This window comes from Hyla sarda, chromosome 4, assembly GCF_029499605.1.
Source record: "Hyla sarda isolate aHylSar1 chromosome 4, aHylSar1.hap1, whole genome shotgun sequence".
Lineage (NCBI taxonomy): Eukaryota > Metazoa > Chordata > Amphibia > Anura > Hylidae > Hyla > Hyla sarda.
In genome coordinates, this window is record NC_079192.1 from 26,698,812 (window position 1) to 26,721,982 (window position 23,171).

Below are 23,171 nucleotides of genomic sequence, written 5' to 3' on the forward strand. Positions count from 1 at the left end.
CAGGGGTGTCAGCAGAGAGCACTGTGGTCAGACAGAAAAGAAATTCAAAAAAGAAAAGAACTTCCTGTGGATCAGAACAGCAGCTCATAAGTACTGGAAGGATTAAGATTTTTTTTAATAGAAGTAATTTACAAATCTGTTTAACTTTCTTGCACCAGTTGATTTAAAAAATGTTTTCCAGTGGAGTACCCCTTTAACGGCCCATGTTTTTTTGAGTTGAGCCCCTGCCCCCCAAAATATCTGTGCACGTTCCTGCCCTTTAGAAAGGTGAACCATGGCCATTACCTCCTCGAGAAACCTTTCCTTGAATTTTTGATATTCCAAAGACAACGGATCATTCAGCGAGGCTTTAAAGTTTACGTTCATGACGTGGATCGAAACGTTCAGTTTAGTTCTGACCAAATCTGCAACCAGAGAGGAAGAAAAAGATGAATGAGCTAAGATTCGCCTCCTCTGCTCTGTTTTAATTTCCCGTTCATCTAGACCAGTGTTTCCCAACCAGGGTGCCTCCAGCTGTTGCAAAACTACAACTCCCAGCATGCCCGGACAGCCGAAGGCTGTCCGGGCATGCTGGGAGTTGTAGTTTTGCAACAGCTGGAGGCACCCTGGTTGGGAAACAATGATCTAGACCCTCGGTCTCCATACAGAGGACCTCCAGATGTTGCGAAACTACGTCTCTCAGCCATTGGCTGTCTGGGCATGCTGGGAGTTGTAGTTTTGCAACAGCTGGAGGCACCCTGGTTGGGAAACAATGATCTAGACCCTCGGTCTCCATACAGAGGACCTCCAGATGTTGCAAAACTACATCTCTCAGCCGTTGGCTGTCTGGGCATGCTGGGAATTGTAGTTTTGCAACAGCTGGAGGCACCCTGGTTGGGAAACAATGATCTAGACCCTCGGTCTCCATACAGAGGACCTCCAGATGTTGCGAAACTACGTCTCTCAGCCGTTGGCTGTCTGGGCATGCTGGGAGTTGTAGTTTTGCAACAGCTGGAGGCACCCTGGTTGGGAAACAGTTATCCAGACCCTCGGTCTCCATACAGAGGACCTCCAGATGTTCCGAAACTACGTCTCTCAGCCATTGGCTGTCTGGGCATGCTGGGAGTTGTAGTTTTGCAACAGCTGGAGGCACCCTGGTTGGGAAACAATGATCTAGACCCTCGGTCTCCATACAGAGGACCTCCAGATGTTGCGAAACTACGTCTCTCAGCCATTGGCTGTCTGGGCATGCTGGGAGTTGTAGTTTTGCAACAGCTGGAGGCACCCTGGTTGGGAAACAATGATCTAGACCCTCGGTCTCCATACAGAGGACCTCCAGATGTTGCGAAACTACGTCTCTCAGCCATTGGCTGTCTGGGCATGCTGGGAGTTGTAGTTTTGCAACAGCTGGAGGCACCCTGGTTGGGAAACAATGATCTAGACCCTCGGTCTCCATACAGAGGACCTCCAGATGTTGCGAAACTACGTCTCTCAGCCATTGGCTGTCTGGGCATGCTGGGAGTTGTAGTTTTGCAACAGCTGGAGGCACCCTGGTTGGGAAACAATGATCTAGACCCTCGGTCTCCATACAGAGGACCTCCAGATGTTGCGAAACTACGTCTCTCAGCCATTGGCTGTCTGGGCATGCTGGGAGTTGTAGTTTTGCAACAGCTGGAGGCACCCTGGTTGGGAAACAATGATCTAGACCCTCGGTCTCCATACAGAGGACCTCCAGATGTTGCGAAACTACGTCTCTCAGCCATTGGCTGTCTGGGCATGCTGGGAGTTGTAGTTTTGCAACAGCTGGAGGCACCCTGGTTGGGAAACAATGATCTAGACCCTCGGTCTCCATACAGAGGACCTCCAGATGTTGCGAAACTACCTCTCTCAGCCATTGGCTGTCTGGGCATGCTGGGAGTTGTAGTTTTGCAACAGCTGGAGGCACCCTGGTTGGGAAACAATGATCTAGACCCTCGGTCTCCATACAGAGGACCTCCAGATGTTGCGAAACTACGTCTCTCAGCCATTGGCTGTCTGGGCATGCTGGGAGTTGTAGTTTTGCAACAGCTGGAGGCACCCTGGTTGGGAAACAATGATCTAGACCCTCGGTCTCCATACAGAGGACCTCCAGATGTTGCGAAACTATGTCTCTCAGCCATTGGCTGTCTGGGCATGCTGGGAGTTGTAGTTTTGCAACAGCTGGAGGCACCCTGGTTGGGAAACAATGATCTAGACCCTCGGTCTCCATACAGAGGACCTCCAGATGTTGCGAAACTACGTCTCTCAGCCATTGGCTGTCTGGGCATGCTGGGAGTTGTAGTTTTGCAACAGCTGGAGGCACCCTGGTTGGGAAACAATGATCTAGACCCTCGGTCTCCATACAGAGGACCTCCAGATGTTGCGAAACTACCTCTCTCAGCCATTGGCTGTCTGGGCATGCTGGGAGTTGTAGTTTTGCAACAGCTGGAGGCACCCTGGTTGGGAAACAATGATCTAGACCCTCGGTCTCCATACAGAGGACCTTCAGATGTTGTGAAACTACGTCTCTCAGCCATTGGCTGTCTGGGCATGCTGGGAGTTGTAGTTTTGCAACAGCTGGAGGCACCCTGGTTGGGAAACAATGATCTAGACCCTCGGTCTCCATACAGAGGACCTCCAGATGTTGCGAAACTACGTCTCTCAGCCATTGGCTGTCTGGGCATGCTGGGAGTTGTAGTTTTGCAACAGCTGGAGGCACCCTGGTTGGGAAACAATGATCTAGACCCTCGGTCTCCATACAGAGGACCTCCAGATGTTGAGAAACTACGTCTCTCAGCCATTGGCTGTCTGGGCATGCTGGGAGTTGTAGTTTTGCAACAGCTGGAGGCACCCTGGTTGGGAAACAATGATCTAGACCCTCGGTCTCCATACAGAAGACCTCCAGATGTTGCAAAACTACGTCTCTCAGCCGTTGGCTGTCTGGGCATGCTGGGAGTTGTAGTTTTGCAACAGCTGGAGGCACCCTGGTTGGGAAACAATTATCTAGACCCTCGGTCTCCATACAGAGGACCTCCAGATGTTGCGAAACTACGTCTCTCAGCCATTGGCTGTCTGGGCATGCTGGGAGTTGTAGTTTTGCAACAGCTGGAGGCACCCTGGTTGGGAAACAATTATCTAGACCCTCGGTCTCCATACAGAGGACCTCCAGATGTTGCGAAACTACGTCTCTCAGCCATTGGCTGTCTGGGCATGCTGGGAGTTGTAGTTTTGCAACAGATGGAGGCACCCTGGTTGGGAAACAATGATCTAGACCCTCGGTCTCCATACAGAGGACCTCCAGATGTTGCGAAACTACGTCTCTCAGCCATTGGCTGTCTGGGCATGCTGGGAGTTGTAGTTTTGCAACAGCTGGAGGCACCCTGGTTGGGAAACAATGATCTAGACCCTCGGTCTCCATACAGAGGACCTTCAGATGTTGCGAAACTACGTCTCTCAGCCATTGGCTGTCTGGGCATGCTGGGAGTTGTAGTTTTGCAACAGCTGGAGGCACCCTGGTTGGGAAACAATGATCTAGACCCTCGGTCTCCATACAGAGGACCTCCAGATGTTGCGAAACTACGTCTCTCAGCCATTGGCTGTCTGGGCATGCTGGGAGTTGTAGTTTTGCAACAGCTGGAGGCACCCTGGTTGGGAAACAATTATCTAGACCCTCGGTCTCCATACAGAGGACCTCCAGATGTTGCGAAACTACGTCTCTCAGCCATTGGCTGTCTGGGCATGCTGGGAGTTGTAGTTTTGCAACAGCTGGAGGCACCCTGGTTGGGAAACAATGATCTAGACCCTCGGTCTCCATACAGAGGACCTCCAGATGTTGAGAAACTACGTCTCTCAGCCATTGGCTGTCTGGGCATGCTGGGAGTTGTAGTTTTGCAACAGCTGGAGGCACCCTGGTTGGGAAACAATTATCTAGACCCTCGGTCTCCATACAGAGGACCTCCAGATGTTGCGAAACTACGTCTCTCAGCCATTGGCTGTCTGGGCATGCTGGGAGTTGTAGTTTTGCAACAGCTGGAGGCACCCTGGTTGGGAAACAATGATCTAGACCCTCGGTCTCCATACAGAGGACCTCCAGATGTTGCAAAACTACGTCTCTCAGCCATTGGCTGTCTGGGCATGCTGGGAGTTGTAGTTTTGCAACAGCTGGAGGCACCCTGGTTGGGAAACAATGATCTAGACCCTCGGTCTCCATACAGAGGACCTCCAGATGTTGCAAAACTACGTCTCTCAGCCATTGGCTGTCTGGGCATGCTGGGAGTTGTAGTTTTGCAACAGCTAGAGGCACCCTGGTTGGGAAACAATGATCTAGACCCTCGGTCTCCATACAGAGGACCTCCAGATGTTGCAAAACTACGTCTCTCAGTCGTTGGCTGTCTGGGCATGCTGGGAGTTGTAGTTTTGCAACAGCTGGAGGCACCCTGGTTGGGAAACAATGATCTAGACCCTCGGTCTCCATACAGAGGACCTCCAGATGTTGCAAAACTACGTCTCTCAGCCGTTGGCTGTCTGGGCATGCTGGGAGTTGTAGTTTTGCAACAGCTGGAGGCACCCTGGTTGGGAAACAATTATCTAGACCCTCGGTCTCCATACAGAGGACCTCCAGATGTTGCGAAACTACGTCTCTCAGCCATTGGCTGTCTGGGCATGCTGGGAGTTGTAGTTTTGCAACAGCTGGAGGCACCCTGGTTGGGAAACAATGATCTAGACCCTCGGTCTCCATACAGAGGACCTCCAGATGTTGCAAAACTACGTCTCTCAGCCGTTGGCTGTCTGGGCATGCTGGGAGTTGTAGTTTTGTAACATCTGGAGGTCCACAATTTGGAGCCCACTGCCGACAGATAGTGACTTCATGCTACTTTTAAATACTGCCCCCTATTGGTATTAGAGATCTGAGCAGAAATAGAGGGGGAGATTTATCAAAACCTGTCCAGAGGAAAAGTTGCCCAGTTGCCCATAGCAACCAATCAGATCACTTTCATTTTGCAGAGGCCTTTTCAATAATGAAAGCAGCAATCTGATTGGTTGCTATGGGCAACTCAGCAACTTTTCCTCTGGACGGGTTTTGATAAATCTCCCTCAGAGTCTTTAGCGTCAAACCCCACCACTCTAGTAGTGATGGTCCCATGGTACCTACCTAGGCTGATTTCATTATAGATAAACACACAGCCTTCTCCATACAAGTGCTTAGGGCACGGACACGTCCCGTCATCACAAGGGCCTATGAATAAAAAGTATTAAAGAGTCAACAAAAATTCAAAGATGGCAGCTGATCATTTACACCGTAATGGACGTTCACAGAGGGGATTCAAACCTGGTGTAGTTTGGCCAGATTTTACAATCTTTTTGGGAGCAAAACGGAGTGGAAGGGTACCCGGTAGTGTAGTGGCGGCCTGACGGGGGCGTTAGAGGCCTCTTCACTAGTGTTGCTCACGAATATTCGCAATTCGAATATTATTCGCGAATATCGCATATTCGCGAATTCACGAATTTCGCGAATATAGCGCTATATATTCGTAATTACGAATATTCGTTTTTTTTTCTTCACAGTACACATCACAGTGATCATCCCTCTCTGCTTCCAGCTTGTGTGGTGTAAAGAAGGCTGTAATACTACTGTGTGAGACTGGCGTACGAAAATTCGCATATGCGAAAATTAGCATATGCAAATGTTTCGCATATGCGAATTTTCGCGTATGCTAATTTTGTATATGTTAATATTCACATATGTTAAGTTTCGCATACGCGCATTTTTGCATATGCGAAAATAAGACGAGAATATAACGAATGTGCGAATATTCGCGAATATTCGTCCATATATTCGCGAATATTCGCAAATTCGAATATGGCCTATGCCACTCAACACTACTCTTCACCTCAATTTTGGGAGGTTAGTGAGGGAAGTTAATTTAGATGTATTGGTCCTTTAAGGGGGGGGGAGTGGTACATGGGGGCATAAGGTTTAGAGAGGTCAGGAGGAGCCTGCAGTGTCAGCTCGTTCCGGAGGATTGGAGAGCCCACTCCGGCGTGTGGAATAAGAAGAGGTCCCGCCCACCTGCCCTAGTTTTTCTGGAGTTGGTGCTGACATTTTGGTTGGCAGGTAAAAGGGATCCTTGGTGGGATTAATTGAGGACAATCCCAGTGTTGGTGCAGAGGAATGGTGTGGACAGCTGTTGGGGACACAGCTGAATGGTAGGGCTGGGCGGCATACCGGTTCATACCGAATACCAACATTTTTGTCCTGCACGATATAAATTTTTCCCCATACCGCAATACCAGTTTGGCCCCTCCCCCTCGGGAATGAATGAGTTATCAGCCCAGCGCTGCACTGTCCCCACATCAGGGAACTAATCATATGTGACCTGCGAGCGCCGTTCTGCTCCCCCCCCCCCCCCCCCAAATTAATCATCAGCCCAGCACTGCGCTGTCCCCATCGGGGTAAATACTCACATATCAACCACAAGCGCTGCCCTCCTCGTCCTCCTGTTTGTTGCGGGCCGCCTGTGCTCGCTGGAACTGTGTACTGTATCTCTATGCTGTATCCCTATGCGGCCGTCAACCTATCTCCGGCCGAGGCGGAACATCACTGCAGTGATAGGCTGACGGCCGCATAGGGATACAGCATAGAGATACAGTACACAGTTCCAGCCAGCGCATACGGCCCGCAACAAACGGGAGGACGAGGAGGGCAACGCATGCGGGTGACATATGTGAATAATACCCCAATGGGGACAGCGCAGCGCTGGGCTGATGATTAATTTTTTTTGGGGGGGGAAGCAGAACAGCGCTCGTGGGTCACATGATTTAAGGGGGGGGAGAAATACCGTTATATACCGTGGAACCGCCATAAGTTACAAAAATACCGTGATACACATATTTGGTCATACCGCCCAGCCCTACTGAATGGGCCTTCTGGTGGTGTGTCAGGGCCCCAGGAGTTGTTGGGAGCAGGCACTAACACTGGTGGGTGCCCCTGGGTCAGGTGAATGTGGCCAGGGGTAAATAGTAAGTGCCTAAGTTGAGAAGGAAAATGTTTGGAGGAAATGTTTGGTTGATGTAAATTGTTACATATATGTTAATATTGTTAATAAACAGGCCTGACCGGCCCAATATTACCACAACAGGTGTCGGGTCTTTTCTGGGGAAAGACGGTGGGTGGCGGACAGGTTTTGAATCGGGTCAATCAGTCCTTCAAATTTTTTAATTCAGTTTTACTATTTTAGAAAATAGTTTTCTGACATGGCAACAATAAAAAATAAAAAAATTTGGAGACAAAGGCCCTGATTTACTAAGAGTGTTGTGTAGGTTTCTTTGTGGGTTTTAATTCCCTACAATTTATTTTCCACGGTATTTACTAAGGTTTCCCTACATTTTCCACTTTCCCTACATTTTGCTTTTTTTACACATGCTCTGATCTGTAGGGTTTTCCTCAGCTCAAATCCACCACATTTTCTCTGGAAACCTTAGTAAATATATGTAGTTTTTCTGCAAAAATGTTGGGGGCACGCCCCCTTTCAGAGACCACGCCCCGTTCCCCAGAGGTCACGCCCCCTTTTGGGGAATTTCTGGAGCAATGCGACAGAATCTGGCACACAACACGTCAAAACATGTCGGGTTTGCAATGGTAAATGAGGGCAAGTAAAAGTGTGCAAAGCCAAATAAAGAGTATGATTTTAGTTTTTTAGTTTTGTTCATATTGCTATGTTTTTTCATCTGTGACACAAGTGAGAGGAGTTAGCAAGGGATGGATGTTGCTGTGATGGGCCACATCCCTGATCTTTGAGGGGTGTGTATAGTGTCCTACATGGTCCACTAAAAAGCCTGTGGTTAGTTTTATTTTATTTATCTTTGCACTATTTTACACTGTTTAATGCTGTAAAATATTTTACATTGGGATTTCGCAATGTAACCAGGCAAGTCACACCTGCACACCACTACGGGAAACTGATAAAAGGAGGACAGAGGTTGGCTTGCCACGTCTCTCTTTAGCAGGAAGTTAGCAGTGTAGTGCAGGATGTCATGGAGTGAGCAGGTCCATCTGATAGCCTCTGCCATCTGTCCAAGCAGATAGCCTCTCTTCAGAAAGAAACACAGTTCAGGTTCATGCGGTCTGGAGTGTTAGAGGAAAGGAGTAATGAGAACTTCAGTCTGCGGTGGCGGGGGGGGGGGGGAGGTGCGTAAAATGTACAGAGACCCCACCACTTCAATCTAGGACCCAAATAAATTTCCAGCCAAGTCTAGCACATCACAAACATAAAGACCTGCACTCCTCAACTGGGAACTGCAGTACTGAAAAATAAAGAAAACAGTGAGACAAGCATATGTGACTGCTGCCGCTGAGATACATCAACAAAAAGGGAAAACTTAGCAGACACCGGAAACACAAGAAACCTGCATATCCAAAAAGGCTATAAAGAGATATAGATTCAGGAAAATACAGAATAAATACGCTTTGGAAATCCTGCTCCAGTGAAAGCCAAGCCTGCCTGTTCTACTGTCAAAAACTTCTTCTACTAGTTGCCTCTTTGTCTTTGTCTCTTATTGCACTTCTCCATTAGGGTCAACCATCATGAACTAGTAGACATACACACATGGGGAGTGTTCAAGGAGACTACTGCCACCATCATCCTAGTGAAACCCCTTCAGCACTGTGCCAGCCCACCAAGTGCGGGAGGTTTGATAGAAGGACTCCAGCATCATGACCACAGTGAACACCATTGGGAACTAATTTGTGACCAGACTGTGACTACTGAGGACTTATGTCTTTATCATCCACTTGCACTATGCACCAGCGACTCTGTCATTATTGGGTTTGAGCATATGACATATAGATGTTGTGCATGCAAAACGTGTATAAGGTGACTGGGTAAGAGGGACAGCCCTCATTTTTAGGGATTTTTCCTATCTTAAAGGGGTATTCCATCTTTATAATCTCATCCCCTATCCGAATGATAGGGAATAAGATGTATGATCACAGGGGTCCTGCCTCTGGGGACCCCCGCGATCTCGGTGCAGTCCCCGTCATTCTGTGCTGGGCACTGTCTTCGAGATGGGGACGTGACATTACGATGACACTAGGAGGCATGGCCGTGATGTCACGTCCTCTTCTCGGAGGCAGTGCCTGGCACAGAATCAATTGACAGAGGTTCTAGAAGATAAGTGGGAGTATGAGCATATGAAGACCCCACCACCATAACCAAGTACAAATTCATAAACATAAAAAACATATAAGCTATAAAGTCTGTTATTATTCCAAACAGTACGTACCCTCCGTTGTCAGACGGTCAACACTTGTGATACTGCTTGAAGACATAACATTTGTTCCTTCTTTAGTTGTTGTATTATGTTGTGTTATCCCAGTAGGTTTAGTAGAGAATTCACTGGTTTGACCTCCAGTTGTCTTTTGACTAACAGTGATTGTTGTGTCCCCTGTATCACTACTTGTACTATCATGGACAGTTGTAGTGTCACTATTGTTGTGTGTAATAGAGGTTACCTGTGTTATTGTTGGACGACTATTGTTGTTTGTGGTTTTGCTGTTATCAAACTCTGTTGTTGTGTCACTATTTGTGACTGTACTATAAGTATTCTGTGTTATGGTTGTCTGACTACCAGTAGGTTTAGGTGTTTTAGTATTTATGACTGTTGTTATGCTTGTCTGATTTCTTGTGCTATATGTCTCTGTTGTTGTGTTACTATTTGTGACTGTAATATATGTATTCTGTGTTATCGTTGTCTGACTACCTGTAAGTTTAGTTGTTTTTGGACTAACAGTGATTGTTGTGTCCCCTGTATCACTACTTGTACTATTGTTCACAGTTGTAGTGTCACTATTGTTTTGTGTAATAGATGTTTCCTGTGTTATTGTTTGACTATCATTGTCTGTTGTTTTGCTTTTATCAAACACTGTTGTTTTAATAGGAGTAGCTTGTGTTATAGTTGTCTGTCTACCTGTAGGTACAGATGTTGTTACAGTATTTGTGACTGTTGTTACACTTGTCTGACTTCTTGTGCTATTTGTCTCTATCATTGTGTCACTATTTGTGACTGTGCTATATGTTTTCTGTGTTATAGTTTTTTGACTACCTGTAGGTTCAGTTGTTTTTTGACTAACACTGATTGTTGTTTCCGCTGTATGGCTACTTGTACTATCATTGATTGTTGTTTGCCCTGTATCACTCCTTGTACTATCATGCACAGTTGTAGTATCACTACTGTTGTGTTTAACAGAGGTATTCTGTGTTATCGTTGGTTGACTATCCTTGGTTGTTGTTTGGCTGTTATCAAGCACTGTTGTGTTATTATTGGTGGCTGTAATAGGAGTAGCTGGTGTTATAGTTGTCTGACTACCTGTTGGTTCAGGTGTAGTTTCAGTATTTGTGACTGTTGTTATGTTTGTCGGACCTCTTGTGCTATTGGTCTCTTCTGTTGTGTCACTATTTGAGATTGTACTATATGTATTCTGTGTTATGGTTGTTTGACTACCTGTAGGTTTAGTTGTTTTTTGACTAACCGTGATTGTTGTGCCCGCTGTATCACTACTTGTACTATCATGAACTGTTGTTGTGTCACTATTTGTGTCTGTACTATATGTATTCTGTGTTATAGTTGTCTGACTACCTGTAGGTTCAGGTGTAGATTCAGTATTTGTGACTGTTGTTACGCTTGTTGGATTTCTTGTGCTATTGGTCTCTATTGTTATGTCACTATTTGTGTCTTTACTATATGTATTCTGTGTTGTAGTTGTCTGACTACCTGTAGGTTCAGGTGTTTCAGTATTTGTGACTGTTGTTACGCTTGTTGGACTTCTTGTACTATTGGTCTCTATTGTTATGTCACTATTTGTGACTGTACTATATGTATTCTGTGTTATAGTTGTCTGACTACCTGTAGGTTCAGGTATAGTTTCAGTATTTGTGACTGATGTTATGCTTGTCGGACTTCTTGTGCTATTGGTCTCTATTGTTATCTCCCTATTTGTGACTGTACTATATGTATTCTTTGTTGTAGTTGTTTGACTACCTGTAGGTTCAGGTGTTTCAGTATTTGTGACTGTTGTTATTCTTGTCGGACTTCTTGTGCTATTGGTCTCTATTGTAATGTCACTATTTGTGTCTGTACTATATGTATTCTGTGTTGTAGTTGTCCGACTACCAGTAGGTTCAGGTGTTTCAGTATTTGTGACTGATGTTATGCTTGTCGGACTTCTTGTGCTATTGGCCTCTATTGTTATGTCCCTATTTGTGACTGTACTATATGTATTCTGTGTTATAGTTGTCTGACTACCTGTAGGTTCAGGCGTAGTTTCAGTATTTGTGGCTGTTGTTATGCTTGTCGGACTTCTTGTGCTATTGGTCTCTATTGTTATGTCACCATTTGTGACTGTACTATATGTATTCTGTGTTGTGGTTGACTGACTACCTGTAGGTTCAGGTGTTCCAGTATTTGTGACTGTTGCTACGCTTGTTGTCTGACTTCTTGTGCTATATGTCTCTGTCGTTGTGTTACTATTCGGGACTGTACTATATGTATTCTGTGTTATAGTTGTCTGACTACCTGTAGGTTCAGGTGTTTCAGTATTTGTGACTGTTGTTAAGCTTGTTGTCTGACTTCTTGTGCTATATGTCTCTATTGTTGCGTTACTATTCAGGACTGTACTATATGTATTCTGTGTAATTGTTGTCTGACTACCTGTAGGTTCAGGTGTTTCAGTATTTGTGACTGTTGTTATGCTTGTTGGACTTCTTGTGCTATTGGTCTCTATTGTTATGTCCCTATTTGTGACTGTACTATATGTATTCTGTGTTATAGTTGTCTGACTACCTGTAGGTTCAGGTATAGTTTCAGTATTTGTGACTGTTGTTATGCTTGTCGGACTTCTTGTGCTATTGGTCTCTATTGTTATGTCACTATTTGTGATTGTACTATATGTATTCTGGGTTGTGGTTGTCTGACTACCTGTAGGTTCAGGTGTTCCAGTATTTGTGACTGTTGCTACGCTTGTTGTCTGACTTCTTGTGCTATATGTCTCTGTTGTTGTGTTACTATTGGGGACTGTACTATATGTATTCTGTGTTATAGTTGTCTGACTGCCTGTAGGTTCAGGTGTTTCAGTATTTGTGACTGTTGCTACGCTTGTTGTCGGACTTCTTGTGCTATATGTCTCTATCGTTGCGTTACTATTCAGGACTGTACTATATGTATTCTGTGTAATTGTTGTCTGACTACCTGTAGGTTCAGGTGTTTCAGTATTTGTGACTGTTGTTATTCTTGTCGGACTTCTTGTGCTATTGGTCTCTATTGTTATGTCCCTATTTGTGACTGTACTATATGTATTCTGTGTTATAGTTGTCTGACTACCTGTAGGTTCAGGTATAGTTTCAGTATTTGTGACTGATGTTATGCTTGTCGGACTTCTTGTGCTATTGGTCTCTATTGTTATCTCCCTATTTGTGACTGTACTATATGTATTCTTTGTTGTAGTTGTTTGACTACCTGTAGGTTCAGGTGTTTCAGTATTTGTGACTGTTGTTATTCTTGTCGGACTTCTTGTGCTATTGGTCTCTATTGTAATGTCACTATTTGTGTCTGTACTATATGTATTCTGTGTTGTAGTTGTCCGACTACCAGTAGGTTCAGGTGTTTCAGTATTTGTGACTGATGTTATGCTTGTCGGACTTCTTGTGCTATTGGCCTCTATTGTTATGTCCCTATTTGTGACTGTACTATATGTATTCTGTGTTATAGTTGTCTGACTACCTGTAGGTTCAGGCGTAGTTTCAGTATTTGTGGCTGTTGTTATGCTTGTCGGACTTCTTGTGCTATTGGTCTCTATTGTTATGTCACCATTTGTGACTGTACTATATGTATTCTGTGTTGTGGTTGACTGACTACCTGTAGGTTCAGGTGTTCCAGTATTTGTGACTGTTGCTACGCTTGTTGTCTGACTTCTTGTGCTATATGTCTCTGTCGTTGTGTTACTATTCGGGACTGTACTATATGTATTCTGTGTTATAGTTGTCTGACTACCTGTAGGTTCAGGTGTTTCAGTATTTGTGACTGTTGTTAAGCTTGTTGTCTGACTTCTTGTGCTATATGTCTCTATTGTTGCGTTACTATTCAGGACTGTACTATATGTATTCTGTGTAATTGTTGTCTGACTACCTGTAGGTTCAGGTGTTTCAGTATTTGTGACTGTTGTTATGCTTGTTGGACTTCTTGTGCTATTGGTCTCTATTGTTATGTCCCTATTTGTGACTGTACTATATGTATTCTGTGTTATAGTTGTCTGACTACCTGTAGGTTCAGGTATAGTTTCAGTATTTGTGACTGTTGTTATGCTTGTCGGACTTCTTGTGCTATTGGTCTCTATTGTTATGTCACTATTTGTGATTGTACTATATGTATTCTGGGTTGTGGTTGTCTGACTACCTGTAGGTTCAGGTGTTCCAGTATTTGTGACTGTTGCTACGCTTGTTGTCTGACTTCTTGTGCTATATGTCTCTGTTGTTGTGTTACTATTGGGGACTGTACTATATGTATTCTGTGTTATAGTTGTCTGACTGCCTGTAGGTTCAGGTGTTTCAGTATTTGTGACTGTTGCTACGCTTGTTGTCGGACTTCTTGTGCTATATGTCTCTATCGTTGCGTTACTATTCAGGACTGTACTATATGTATTCTGTGTAATTGTTGTCTGACTACCTGTAGGTTCAGGTGTTTCAGTATTTGTGACTGTTGTTATTCTTGTCGGACTTCTTGTGCTATTGGTCTCTATTGTTATGTCCCTATTTGTGACTGTACTATATGTATTCTGTGTTATAGTTGTCTGACTACCTGTAGGTTCAGGTGTTTCAGTATTTGTGACTGTTGCTACGCTTGTTGTCGGACTTCTTGTGCTATATGTCTCTATCGTTGCGTTACTATTCAGGACTGTACTATATGTATTCTGTGTAATTGTTGTCTGACTACCTGTAGGTTCAGGTGTTTCAGTATTTGTGACTGTTGTTATTCTTGTCGGACTTCTTGTGCTATTGGTCTCTATTGTTATCTCCCTATTTGTGACTGTACTATATGTATTCTTTGTTGTAGTTGTCTGACTACCTGTAGGTTCAGGTGTTTCAGTATTTGTGACTGTTGTTATTCTTGTCGGACTTCTTGTGCTATTGGTCTCTATTGTTATGTCCCTATTTGTGACTGTACTATATGTATTCTGTGTTATAGTTGTCTGAATACCTGTAGGTTCAGGTTTAGTTTCAGTATTTGTGACTGTTGTTATGCTTGTCGGACTTCTTGTGCTATTGGTCTCTATTGTTATGTCCCTATTTGTGACTGTACTATATGTATTCTGTGTTATAGTTGTCTGACTACCTGTAGGTTCAGGTATAGTTTCAGTATTTGTGACTGTTGTTATGCTTGTCGGACTTCTTGTGCTATTGGTCTCTATTGTTATGTCACTATTTGTGATTGTACTATATGTATTCTGTGTTATAGTTGTCTGACTACCTGTAGGTTCAGGTGTAGTTTCAGTATTTGTGACTGTTGTTATGCTTGTCGGACTTCTTGTGCTATTGGTCTCTATTGTTATCTCCCTATTTGTGACTGTACTATATGTATTCTGTGTTATAGTTGTCTGACTACCTGTAGGTTCAGGTGTAGTTTCAGTATTTGTGACTGTTGTTACGCTTGTCGGACTTCTTGTGCTATTGGTCTCTATTGTTATGTCACTATTTGTGATTGTACTATATGTATTCTGTGTTATAGTTGTCTGACTACCTGTAGGTTCAGGTGTAGTTTCAGTATTTGTGACTGTTGTTATGCTTGTCGGACTTCTTGTGCTATTGGTCTCTATTGTTATCTCCCTATTTGTGACTGTACTATATGTATTCTGTGTTATAGTTGTCTGACTACCTGTAGGTTCAGGTGTAGTTTCAGTATTTGTGACTGTTGTTACGCTTGTCGGACTTCTTGTGCTATCGGTCTCTATTGTTATCTCCCTATTTGTGACTGTACTATATGTATTCTGTGTTATGGTTGTCTGACTACCTGTAGGTTCAGGTGTTTCAGTATTTATGACTGTTGTTATGCTTGTCGGACTTTTTGTTCTATTGGTCTCTATTGTTATGTCACTATTTGTGACTGTACTATATGTATTCTGTGTTATAGTTGTCTGACTACCTGTAGGTTCAGGTGTAGTTTCAGTATTTCTGACTGTTGTTATGCTTGTCGGACTTCTTGTGCTATTGGTCTCTATTGTTATCTCCCTATTTGTGACTGTACTATATGTATTCTGTGTTATAGTTGTCTGAATACCTGTAGGTTCAGGTTTAGTTTCAGTATTTGTGACTGTTGTCGGACTTCTTGTGCTATTGGTCTCTATTGTTATGTCACTATTTGTAACTGTACTATATGTATTCTGTGTTATAGTTGTCTGACTACCTGTAGGTTCAGGTGTTTCAGTATTTGTGACTATTGTTACGCTTGTTGTCTGACTTCTTGTGCTAACTGTATCTATTGTTGTGTTACTATTCGGAACTTTACTATATGTATTCTGTGTAATTGTTGTCTGACTACCTGAAGGTTCAGTTGTTTTTTGACTGACAGTGATTGATGTGTCCACTGTACGGCTACTTGTACTATCATGGCCTGTTGTTGTGTCACTATTTGTGACTGTACTATATGTATTCTGTGTTATCCTTGTCTGACTACCTATAGGTTCAGATGTTGTCTCAGTATTTGTGACTGTTGTTATGCTTGTCGGACTTCTTGTTGTGTCATTATTGGTGACTGTACTATAAGCATTCTGTGTTGTAGTTGTTTGACTATGTGGATCTTCAGTTGTTATCTGACTGTTGGTTTTTATGGTTTGACTGTTTGTGTTACCACTTGTCCTTTCCTGAACTGTTGTTGTATGACTAGAATGACTCTCTGTGCTCTTAGATACTCCTGTGTGGGTCATGTCGGTCGGTGGAGGTGTTGTCGTTGGATCACATTCTGTTGGCTCCTCTGTTATTGTTTCACAGTCGCTGGTGCTGTTTTGAACTCTTGAACAGTCAACGACTAAAATGGTTGTCACACATTCTGTTGTCACTTCGGCTGTTACAGCACATTCTGGCACGTCCTCGTCTTCACAGACTGTCATTTCTGTAGGTGTTTTGGAATACAGAATCCCTAGAATTATAGAGATTCAGAAGAAGAAGATGTTGCATGATTCCATAAGATATGGTGATACAGTAACTCATTGTGCACTACAATGGGAGGCCTATCATGGCTCAGGCCTACAATATGACTTTGGTCATGTGACAAGAAGATCGCAATATCATACCCTATGATTGCCAGCGACTTGTAGGCATAACAAGATAGTTGCCCAAAATCAAATTTTTTATGGATTTTTGGTCACTTGTGTCTCAATGTAAGTCTATGATCAGAATTGATCTCAATGTAAGTCTATGACCAGCATTGGTCTCAGTGTAAGTCTTTGGCCAGCATTGGTCTCAATGTATGTCTATGGTCAGTATAGATCTCAATGTAAGTCTATGGTCTGCACTGGTCTCAATCTAAGTCAATGGCAAGCATTGGTCTCAGTGTAAGCCCATGACCAGCATTGCTCTCAATGTAAGTCTATGGCCAACATTGGTCTCAATGTAAGTCTATGGCCTCCTTTGGTCTTAATGAAAGTCTATGGACAGCATTGGTCTCAATGAAAGTCTATGGCCAACATAGGTCTCAATGTAATTCTATGGTCAACCATAGTGTTGAGCGGCATAGGCCATATTCGAATTCGCGAATATTCACGAATATATGGGCGAATATTCGTCATATATTCGCGAATATTCGTTATATTCTCATTTCATTTTCGCACATGCGAATATTCGCGTATGCGAAAATTATCATATGTGAATATCAGCATATAAAAAAGTAGCACCCGCAAAAATTCGCATAAACGAAAATTCGCATATGTGAAATTTAGCATATGCTAATTTTCGCATATGCGAATTTTCGCACGACAGTCTCACACAGTAGTATTACAGCCTTCTTTACACCACACAAGCTGGAAGCAGAGAGGGATGATCACTGTGATGTGTACTGTGAAGAAAAAAAAAAAAACGAATATTCGTAATTACGAATATATAGCGCTATATTCGCGAAATTCGCGAATTCGCGAATATGCGATATTCGCGAATAATATTCGAATCGCGAATATTCGCGAGCAACACTAGTCAACCATTGGTCTCAATGTAAGTCAATGGCCAGCATTGGTGTCAATGTAAGTCAATGGCCAGCATTGGTCTCAATGTAAGTTAAATGGCCAGCATTGGTCTCAGTGTAAGTCTATGGCCAGCACTGGTCTCAATGTAAGCCTATGGCCAGCATTGGTCTCATTGTAAGTCTATGGCCAGCATTGGTCTCAATGTAAGTTTATGTACAGCATTGGTCTCAATGTACGTCAATGGCCAGCACTGGTCTCAAAGTAAGTCTATGGCCAGCATTGGTCTCAATGTAAGTCTTTGGCCAGCATTGGTCTTAATGTAAGTCTATGGCCAGCATTGGTTTTAATGTAAGTCTATTGCCTGCATTGGTCTCAATGTAAGACTATGGTCAGCATTGGTCTCAATGTAAGTCAATGGCAAGCATTGGTCTCAGTGTAAGACCATGGCCAGCATTGCTCTCAATGTAAGTCTATGGCCAACATTGGTCTCAATGTAAGTCTATGGCCAACCATTGGTCTCAATGTAAGCCAATTGCCAGCATTGGTGTCAATGTAAGTCAAGGGCCAGCATTGGTCTTAATGTAAGTTAATGGATGTAAGTCAATGGTCGGCATTGGTCTCATTGTAAGTCAATGGCCAGCAATGGTCTCAGTCTAAGACCATAGCCAGCACTGTTCTTAATGTAAGTCTATGGCCAGCATTGTTCTTAATGTAAGTCTATGGCCAGCATTGGTCTCAATGTAAGTCTATGATCAGCATTGATCTTAATGAAGTCTATGGCCAGCATTGGTCTCAGTTTAAGTCCATGGCCATCATTGGTCTTAACCCCTTAAGGACTAGGCATTTTTCAGTTTTTGCATTTTCAATTTTTTTCCTCATCACCTTCTATAAATCATAATGCTTTCAATTTTACACATAAAATTTCATATGATGGCTTATTTTTTGCGCCACCAATTCTACTTTGCAATGACATTAGTAATTTTTCCAAAAAATTCACGGCGAAATGGAAAAAAAATTCATTGTGCAACAAAATTGAAGAAAAAAATTCCTTTTGTAAGTTTTGGGGACTTCCGTTTCTACGCAGTGCATTTTTCAGTACAAATGACACCTTATTATTCTGTAGGTCCATACGGTTAAAATGATACCCTACTTCTATAGGTTTGATTTTGTCGTATTTCTGAAAAAAAAATCATAACTACATGCAGGAAAATTTATACGTTAAAAATTCTCATCTTCTGACCCCTATAACTTTTTTATTTTTTATTACAGGCCAGTATGAGGGCTCATTTTTTGCGCCGTGTTCTGAAGTTTTTATCGGTACCATTTTTGTATTGATTGGACTTTTTGATAGCTTTTTATTCATTTTTTCATGATATAAAAAGTGACCAAAAATACACTATTTTGGACTTAGGAATTTTTTTGCACGTACGCCATTGACCATGCGATTTAATTAACGATATATTTTTTTATTGTTCGGACATTTCTGCACGCGGCGATACCACATATGTTTATTTTTATTTACACAGTTTTTTTTTTTTTTATGGGAAAAGGGGGATGATTCAAACTTTTATTAGTGAAGGGGTTAAATGACCTTTATTAACTTTTTTTTCCCTTTTTTTTTTTGCAGTGTTATAGCTCCCATAGGGGCTATAACACTACACACACTGATCTTTTACCCTGATCTCTGCAAAGCCATAGGTTTGCATGGATCAGCGTAATAGGGGGTTGATTGCTCAAGCCTGTAGCTCAGGCTTGGAGCAATCAAACGCCGATCGGACGCGACGGAGCAAAGTAAGGGGACCTGATACTCCCGATCAGCCTGACTGAGCTGCCGGGAAGCTTTTACTTTCGTTTTTGACGCGGCCATCAACTTTGATCCCGCGTCTGAATGGTTAATAGCGCAAGGCACAACGATCGGTGAGCCCAGGGTCCCGGATATCATAAGCCGCTGGGATCGACCAGGTATGATGCGGGGTAACGGCGTGACATCGTTTTAAACGCCTGGACCGGGCGCAGGGCGTACAGGTACGCCCTGCGTCCTTAAGAGGTCAATTTAAGTCTATGATCAGCACTGGTCTAAATGTAAGTCTATGGCCAACATTGGTGTCAATGTAAGTCTATGGTCAAACATTTGGTCTCAGTGTAAGTCCATGGCCATCATTGGTCTTAATTTAAGTCTATGGCCAGCATGGCCTCAGTGTAAGTCACATCCAACTGTATCCTACCTGAAACTTCTCTTGAAGTGACCCTACAGCAGACCAACCATGGACATGTAGGGATGTGTGCCTTAGATGCGATACACTGTCACATGACCAATGTCGCTGTGTAGCCCTAGCCACATGGCCACATGCAAAAGGCCTTTGAAGACATATTTGCAAAGTCTTAAATAGAACACAAAGCAAAGATGGAGAAACCAGATATATACTACATAAGTATATGTCATTGGTCTCAAACTTTGGTCCTCCAGATGTTGCAAAACTTCAACTCCCAGCATCCCCAGACAGCCAACGGCTGTCCGGGCATACTGGGAGTTGAAGTTTTGCAACATTTGGAGGGCCCCAGTTTGAAACGACTCATATATGTAAAAGAGGTTGTGATCACTTCCTGGTTTCTTCTCTGAACTGTGACCCTGCGGTTGCCAGGCAACAGAACACTCACTTTCCCACAATCCCTCTTGCTTACATGCACAGTGGAGACCAACTACCAATACTTGCAGGAAATGCAACATTATTTTAGATACACCTGTTCAATTGCTTGTTAACACAAATAGCTAATCAATCACATGGCCGCAACGCAATACATTTAGGCATGTAGACGGGGTCAAGACAACTTACTAAAGTTTTAACTGAGCATCATAATAGGGATTTATGTGACTGTGAATGTGACATGGTTGCTGGTCCCAGACAGGCGGGTCAGAGTATTTCAGAAACTGCTTTTCCCACACAACCATCTCTAGAGTTTACAGAGAATTGTCCGAAAAAGAGAAAATATCCAATGAGCGGCAGTTGTGTGGAGTAAAATGTGTTGATGATGTCAGAGGAGAATGGGCAGACTGGTTTGAGATGACAGAAAGGCAACAGTCACTCAAATGCACACTGGTTACAACCAAGGCATACAGAATACCATCTCTGAACACACAACACGTCCAACCTTGAAGCAGATGGGCTACAGCAGCAGAAAGACCGCACTGGGGCCGCTCCTGTCAGCTAAGAACAGGAAAACTGAGGCTACAATTCACACAGGTCACCAAAACTGGACAATGGAAGATGGAAGAACATTGTCTGGTCTGATAAGTCTCGATCAGAATTTGACGCCCACAACATAAAGCATGGATCTATCCTGCTTTGTATCAGCGGTTCAGGCTGGTGGGGGTGTAATGGTGGGGGGACATTTTCTGGGCACACTTTGGGCCCCTTAGTACCAATTAAGCCTGGTAAGAGCCTAACTGAGTGTTGTCACTGACCAAGTCCATTCCTTTATGACCACAGTGTCCCCTGTATATTTTGATGATACTTACAGCAGGATAATGCCCCATGTCACATGACATCATCTCATACAGGACAATGAGGTCACATGACATCATCTCATACAGGACAAGGAGGTCACATGACATCATCTCATACAGGACAATGAGGTCACATGACATCATCTCATACAGGACAATGAGGTCACATGACATCATCTCATACAGGACAATGAGATCACATGACATCATCTCATACAGGACAAGGAGGTCACATGACATCATCTCATACAGGACAATGAGGTCACATGACATCATCTCATACAGGACAATGAGGTAACATGACATCATCTCACACAGGACAATGAGGTCACTGGACTCCAATGGCCTCTACAGTCACCAGATCTCATCCAATAGATCACCGCTGTGTGATAATGGTCTTCATAAAGTAGCAAAAACAACAAAATGTTGAAACGTTGGAATGTTTCACCGGTAAAATAATATAACATTTCAGTGCGAGCGGCGAATAAATCTTCTATTTCGCAATCACCTTATCGGAAAGCACCGCGCTGTATAAACACAAGCCCACAGGTTTTGCACAACATTGAGGAACTACAGAGCCGGGTGTCAGACTCCTCTTCCATTATCTTGAGATAAGGTTCAAAACAACATAAAAAACGAGTGAAGGATCCGATTGTTTCTATCAGGTCAGGATAATATTCACTATAAAGCCTTTCGCAGATAAGTCAGGTAACGTAATAAAGTGCTGAACAGCTGTGTCTGTGTGTGTCATAAAATCGTAAATACCGTCATATAACATGAAACAGAAACAAACAGTATCCACTAGGGATGAGCGAATCGAATCTGACAAATCTGAATTCGTTACGAATTTCAGGAAAAATGTGATTCGCAACGAATGTGAATATCACCGCGATTCGATCGTGCGAATTGCTTCATTAAACTCCCTTTAGTGCGGTCCAGGCTCCAGGGCATCTAAAATGGCGGATCCACATGTGAGGACATGGGGCAAGTAATCCTGGGAAGGCAGGAAAAAGGGTCAGCGGGATGACCCTGAATCACCCTGAACAAGGGTCGGCGGGATGACCCTGAATCACCCTGAACAAGGGTTGGCGGGATGACCCTGAATCACAATCAGCAGCCAGTCACCCTACATTACAGCCCTATATAATCAGCAGCCATCTTGCAGCCAGTCACTTCAGCCTTTTATTGCAGAGAGATAGGGACAGACAGTCCTGTGTGTTGCACAGAAAAGCATTTTTACAGCAGTGATTCACCTCCCAGTCACATCAGCATTCTATTGCAGACTAGGGACAGAGAGCAGTGTGTGTTACACAGAAAAGCTTTTTCAAAGAAGGATTCAACTCAAGCCTAAATCCAGCCTAGAAGCACTGATAGAGAAGGGAGTGAGATTCAGAGAGAAAGTGCAATTTTGGGTGTAGTACTGCACCCAAGTGGTGTACCGTTTTGTTCCTGTTAAAGTCTTAACCCCTTCAGGACGGAGCCTATTTTGGCCTTAAGGACCGGAGCGTTTTTTGCACATCTGACCACTGTCACTTTAAACATTAATAACTCTGGAATGCTTTTAGTTATTATTCTGATTCCGAGATTGTTTTTTCGTGACATATTCTACTTTAACATAGTGGTAAATTTTTGTCGATACTTGCATCCTTTTTTGGTGAAAAATCCGTAAATTTGATGAAAAATTTGAAAATTTAGCATTTTTCTAACTTTGAAGCTTTCTGCTTGTAAGGAAAATGGATATTACGAATACATTTTTTTTTGGTTCACATATACAATATGTCTACTTTATATTTGCATCATAAAATTGATGAGTTTTTACTTTTGGAAGACACCAGAGGGCTTCAACGGTCAGCAGCAATTTTCCGATTTTTCACAAAATTTCCAAACTCACTATTTTTCAGGGACCAGTTCAGGTTTGAAGTGGATTTGAAGGGTCTTCATATTAGAAATACCCCATAAATGACCCCATTATAAAAACTACACCCCCCAAAGTATTCAAAATGACATTCAGTCAGCGTTTTAACCCTTTAGGTGTTTCACACGAATAGCAGCAAAGTGAAGGAGAAAATTCACAATCTTCATTTTTTACACTCACATGTTCTTGTAGACCCAATTTTTGAATTTTTACAAGGGGTAAAAGGACAAAATTTTTACTTGTATTTGTAGCCCAATTTCTCTCGAGTAAGCACATACCTCATATGTCTATGTAAAGTGTTCGGCGGGCGCAGTAGAGGGCTCAGAAGGGAAGGAGCGACAAGGGGATTTTGGAGAGTACGTTTTTCTGAAATGGTTTTTGGGGGGCATGTTACCTTTAGGAAGCCCTTATGGTGCCAGAACAGCAAAAAAAAACCACATGGCATACCATTTTGGAAACTAGACCCCTCGGGGAATGTAACATGGGATAAAGTGAACCTTAATACCCCACAGGTGTTTCACGACTTTTGCAAA

At 43.3% G+C, this 23,171-nt stretch overlaps 1 protein-coding gene across 1 annotated transcript in view; it reads right to left on the reverse strand.

Moving 5' to 3' along the window:
- The window catches only part of LOC130367333 (mucin-2-like), a 46,086-nt gene extending 26,599 nt beyond the window's left edge, over nt 1–19,487 (reverse strand). Inside the window, exons 1-5 of the mRNA XM_056569743.1 lie at nt 19,444–19,487; nt 12,786–16,179; nt 9,280–12,161; nt 5,150–5,233; nt 286–404 (exon numbers count right to left, since the gene is read on the reverse strand). Of these exons, the coding sequence (XP_056425718.1) occupies nt 286–404; nt 5,150–5,233; nt 9,280–12,161; nt 12,786–16,150 (6,450 nt within the window). The 5' untranslated portion in view covers nt 16,151–16,179; nt 19,444–19,487. The remainder of the gene's footprint in view (nt 1–285; nt 405–5,149; nt 5,234–9,279; nt 12,162–12,785; nt 16,180–19,443) is intronic.
- Between the last annotated feature and the right edge of the window lie 3,684 nt (nt 19,488–23,171).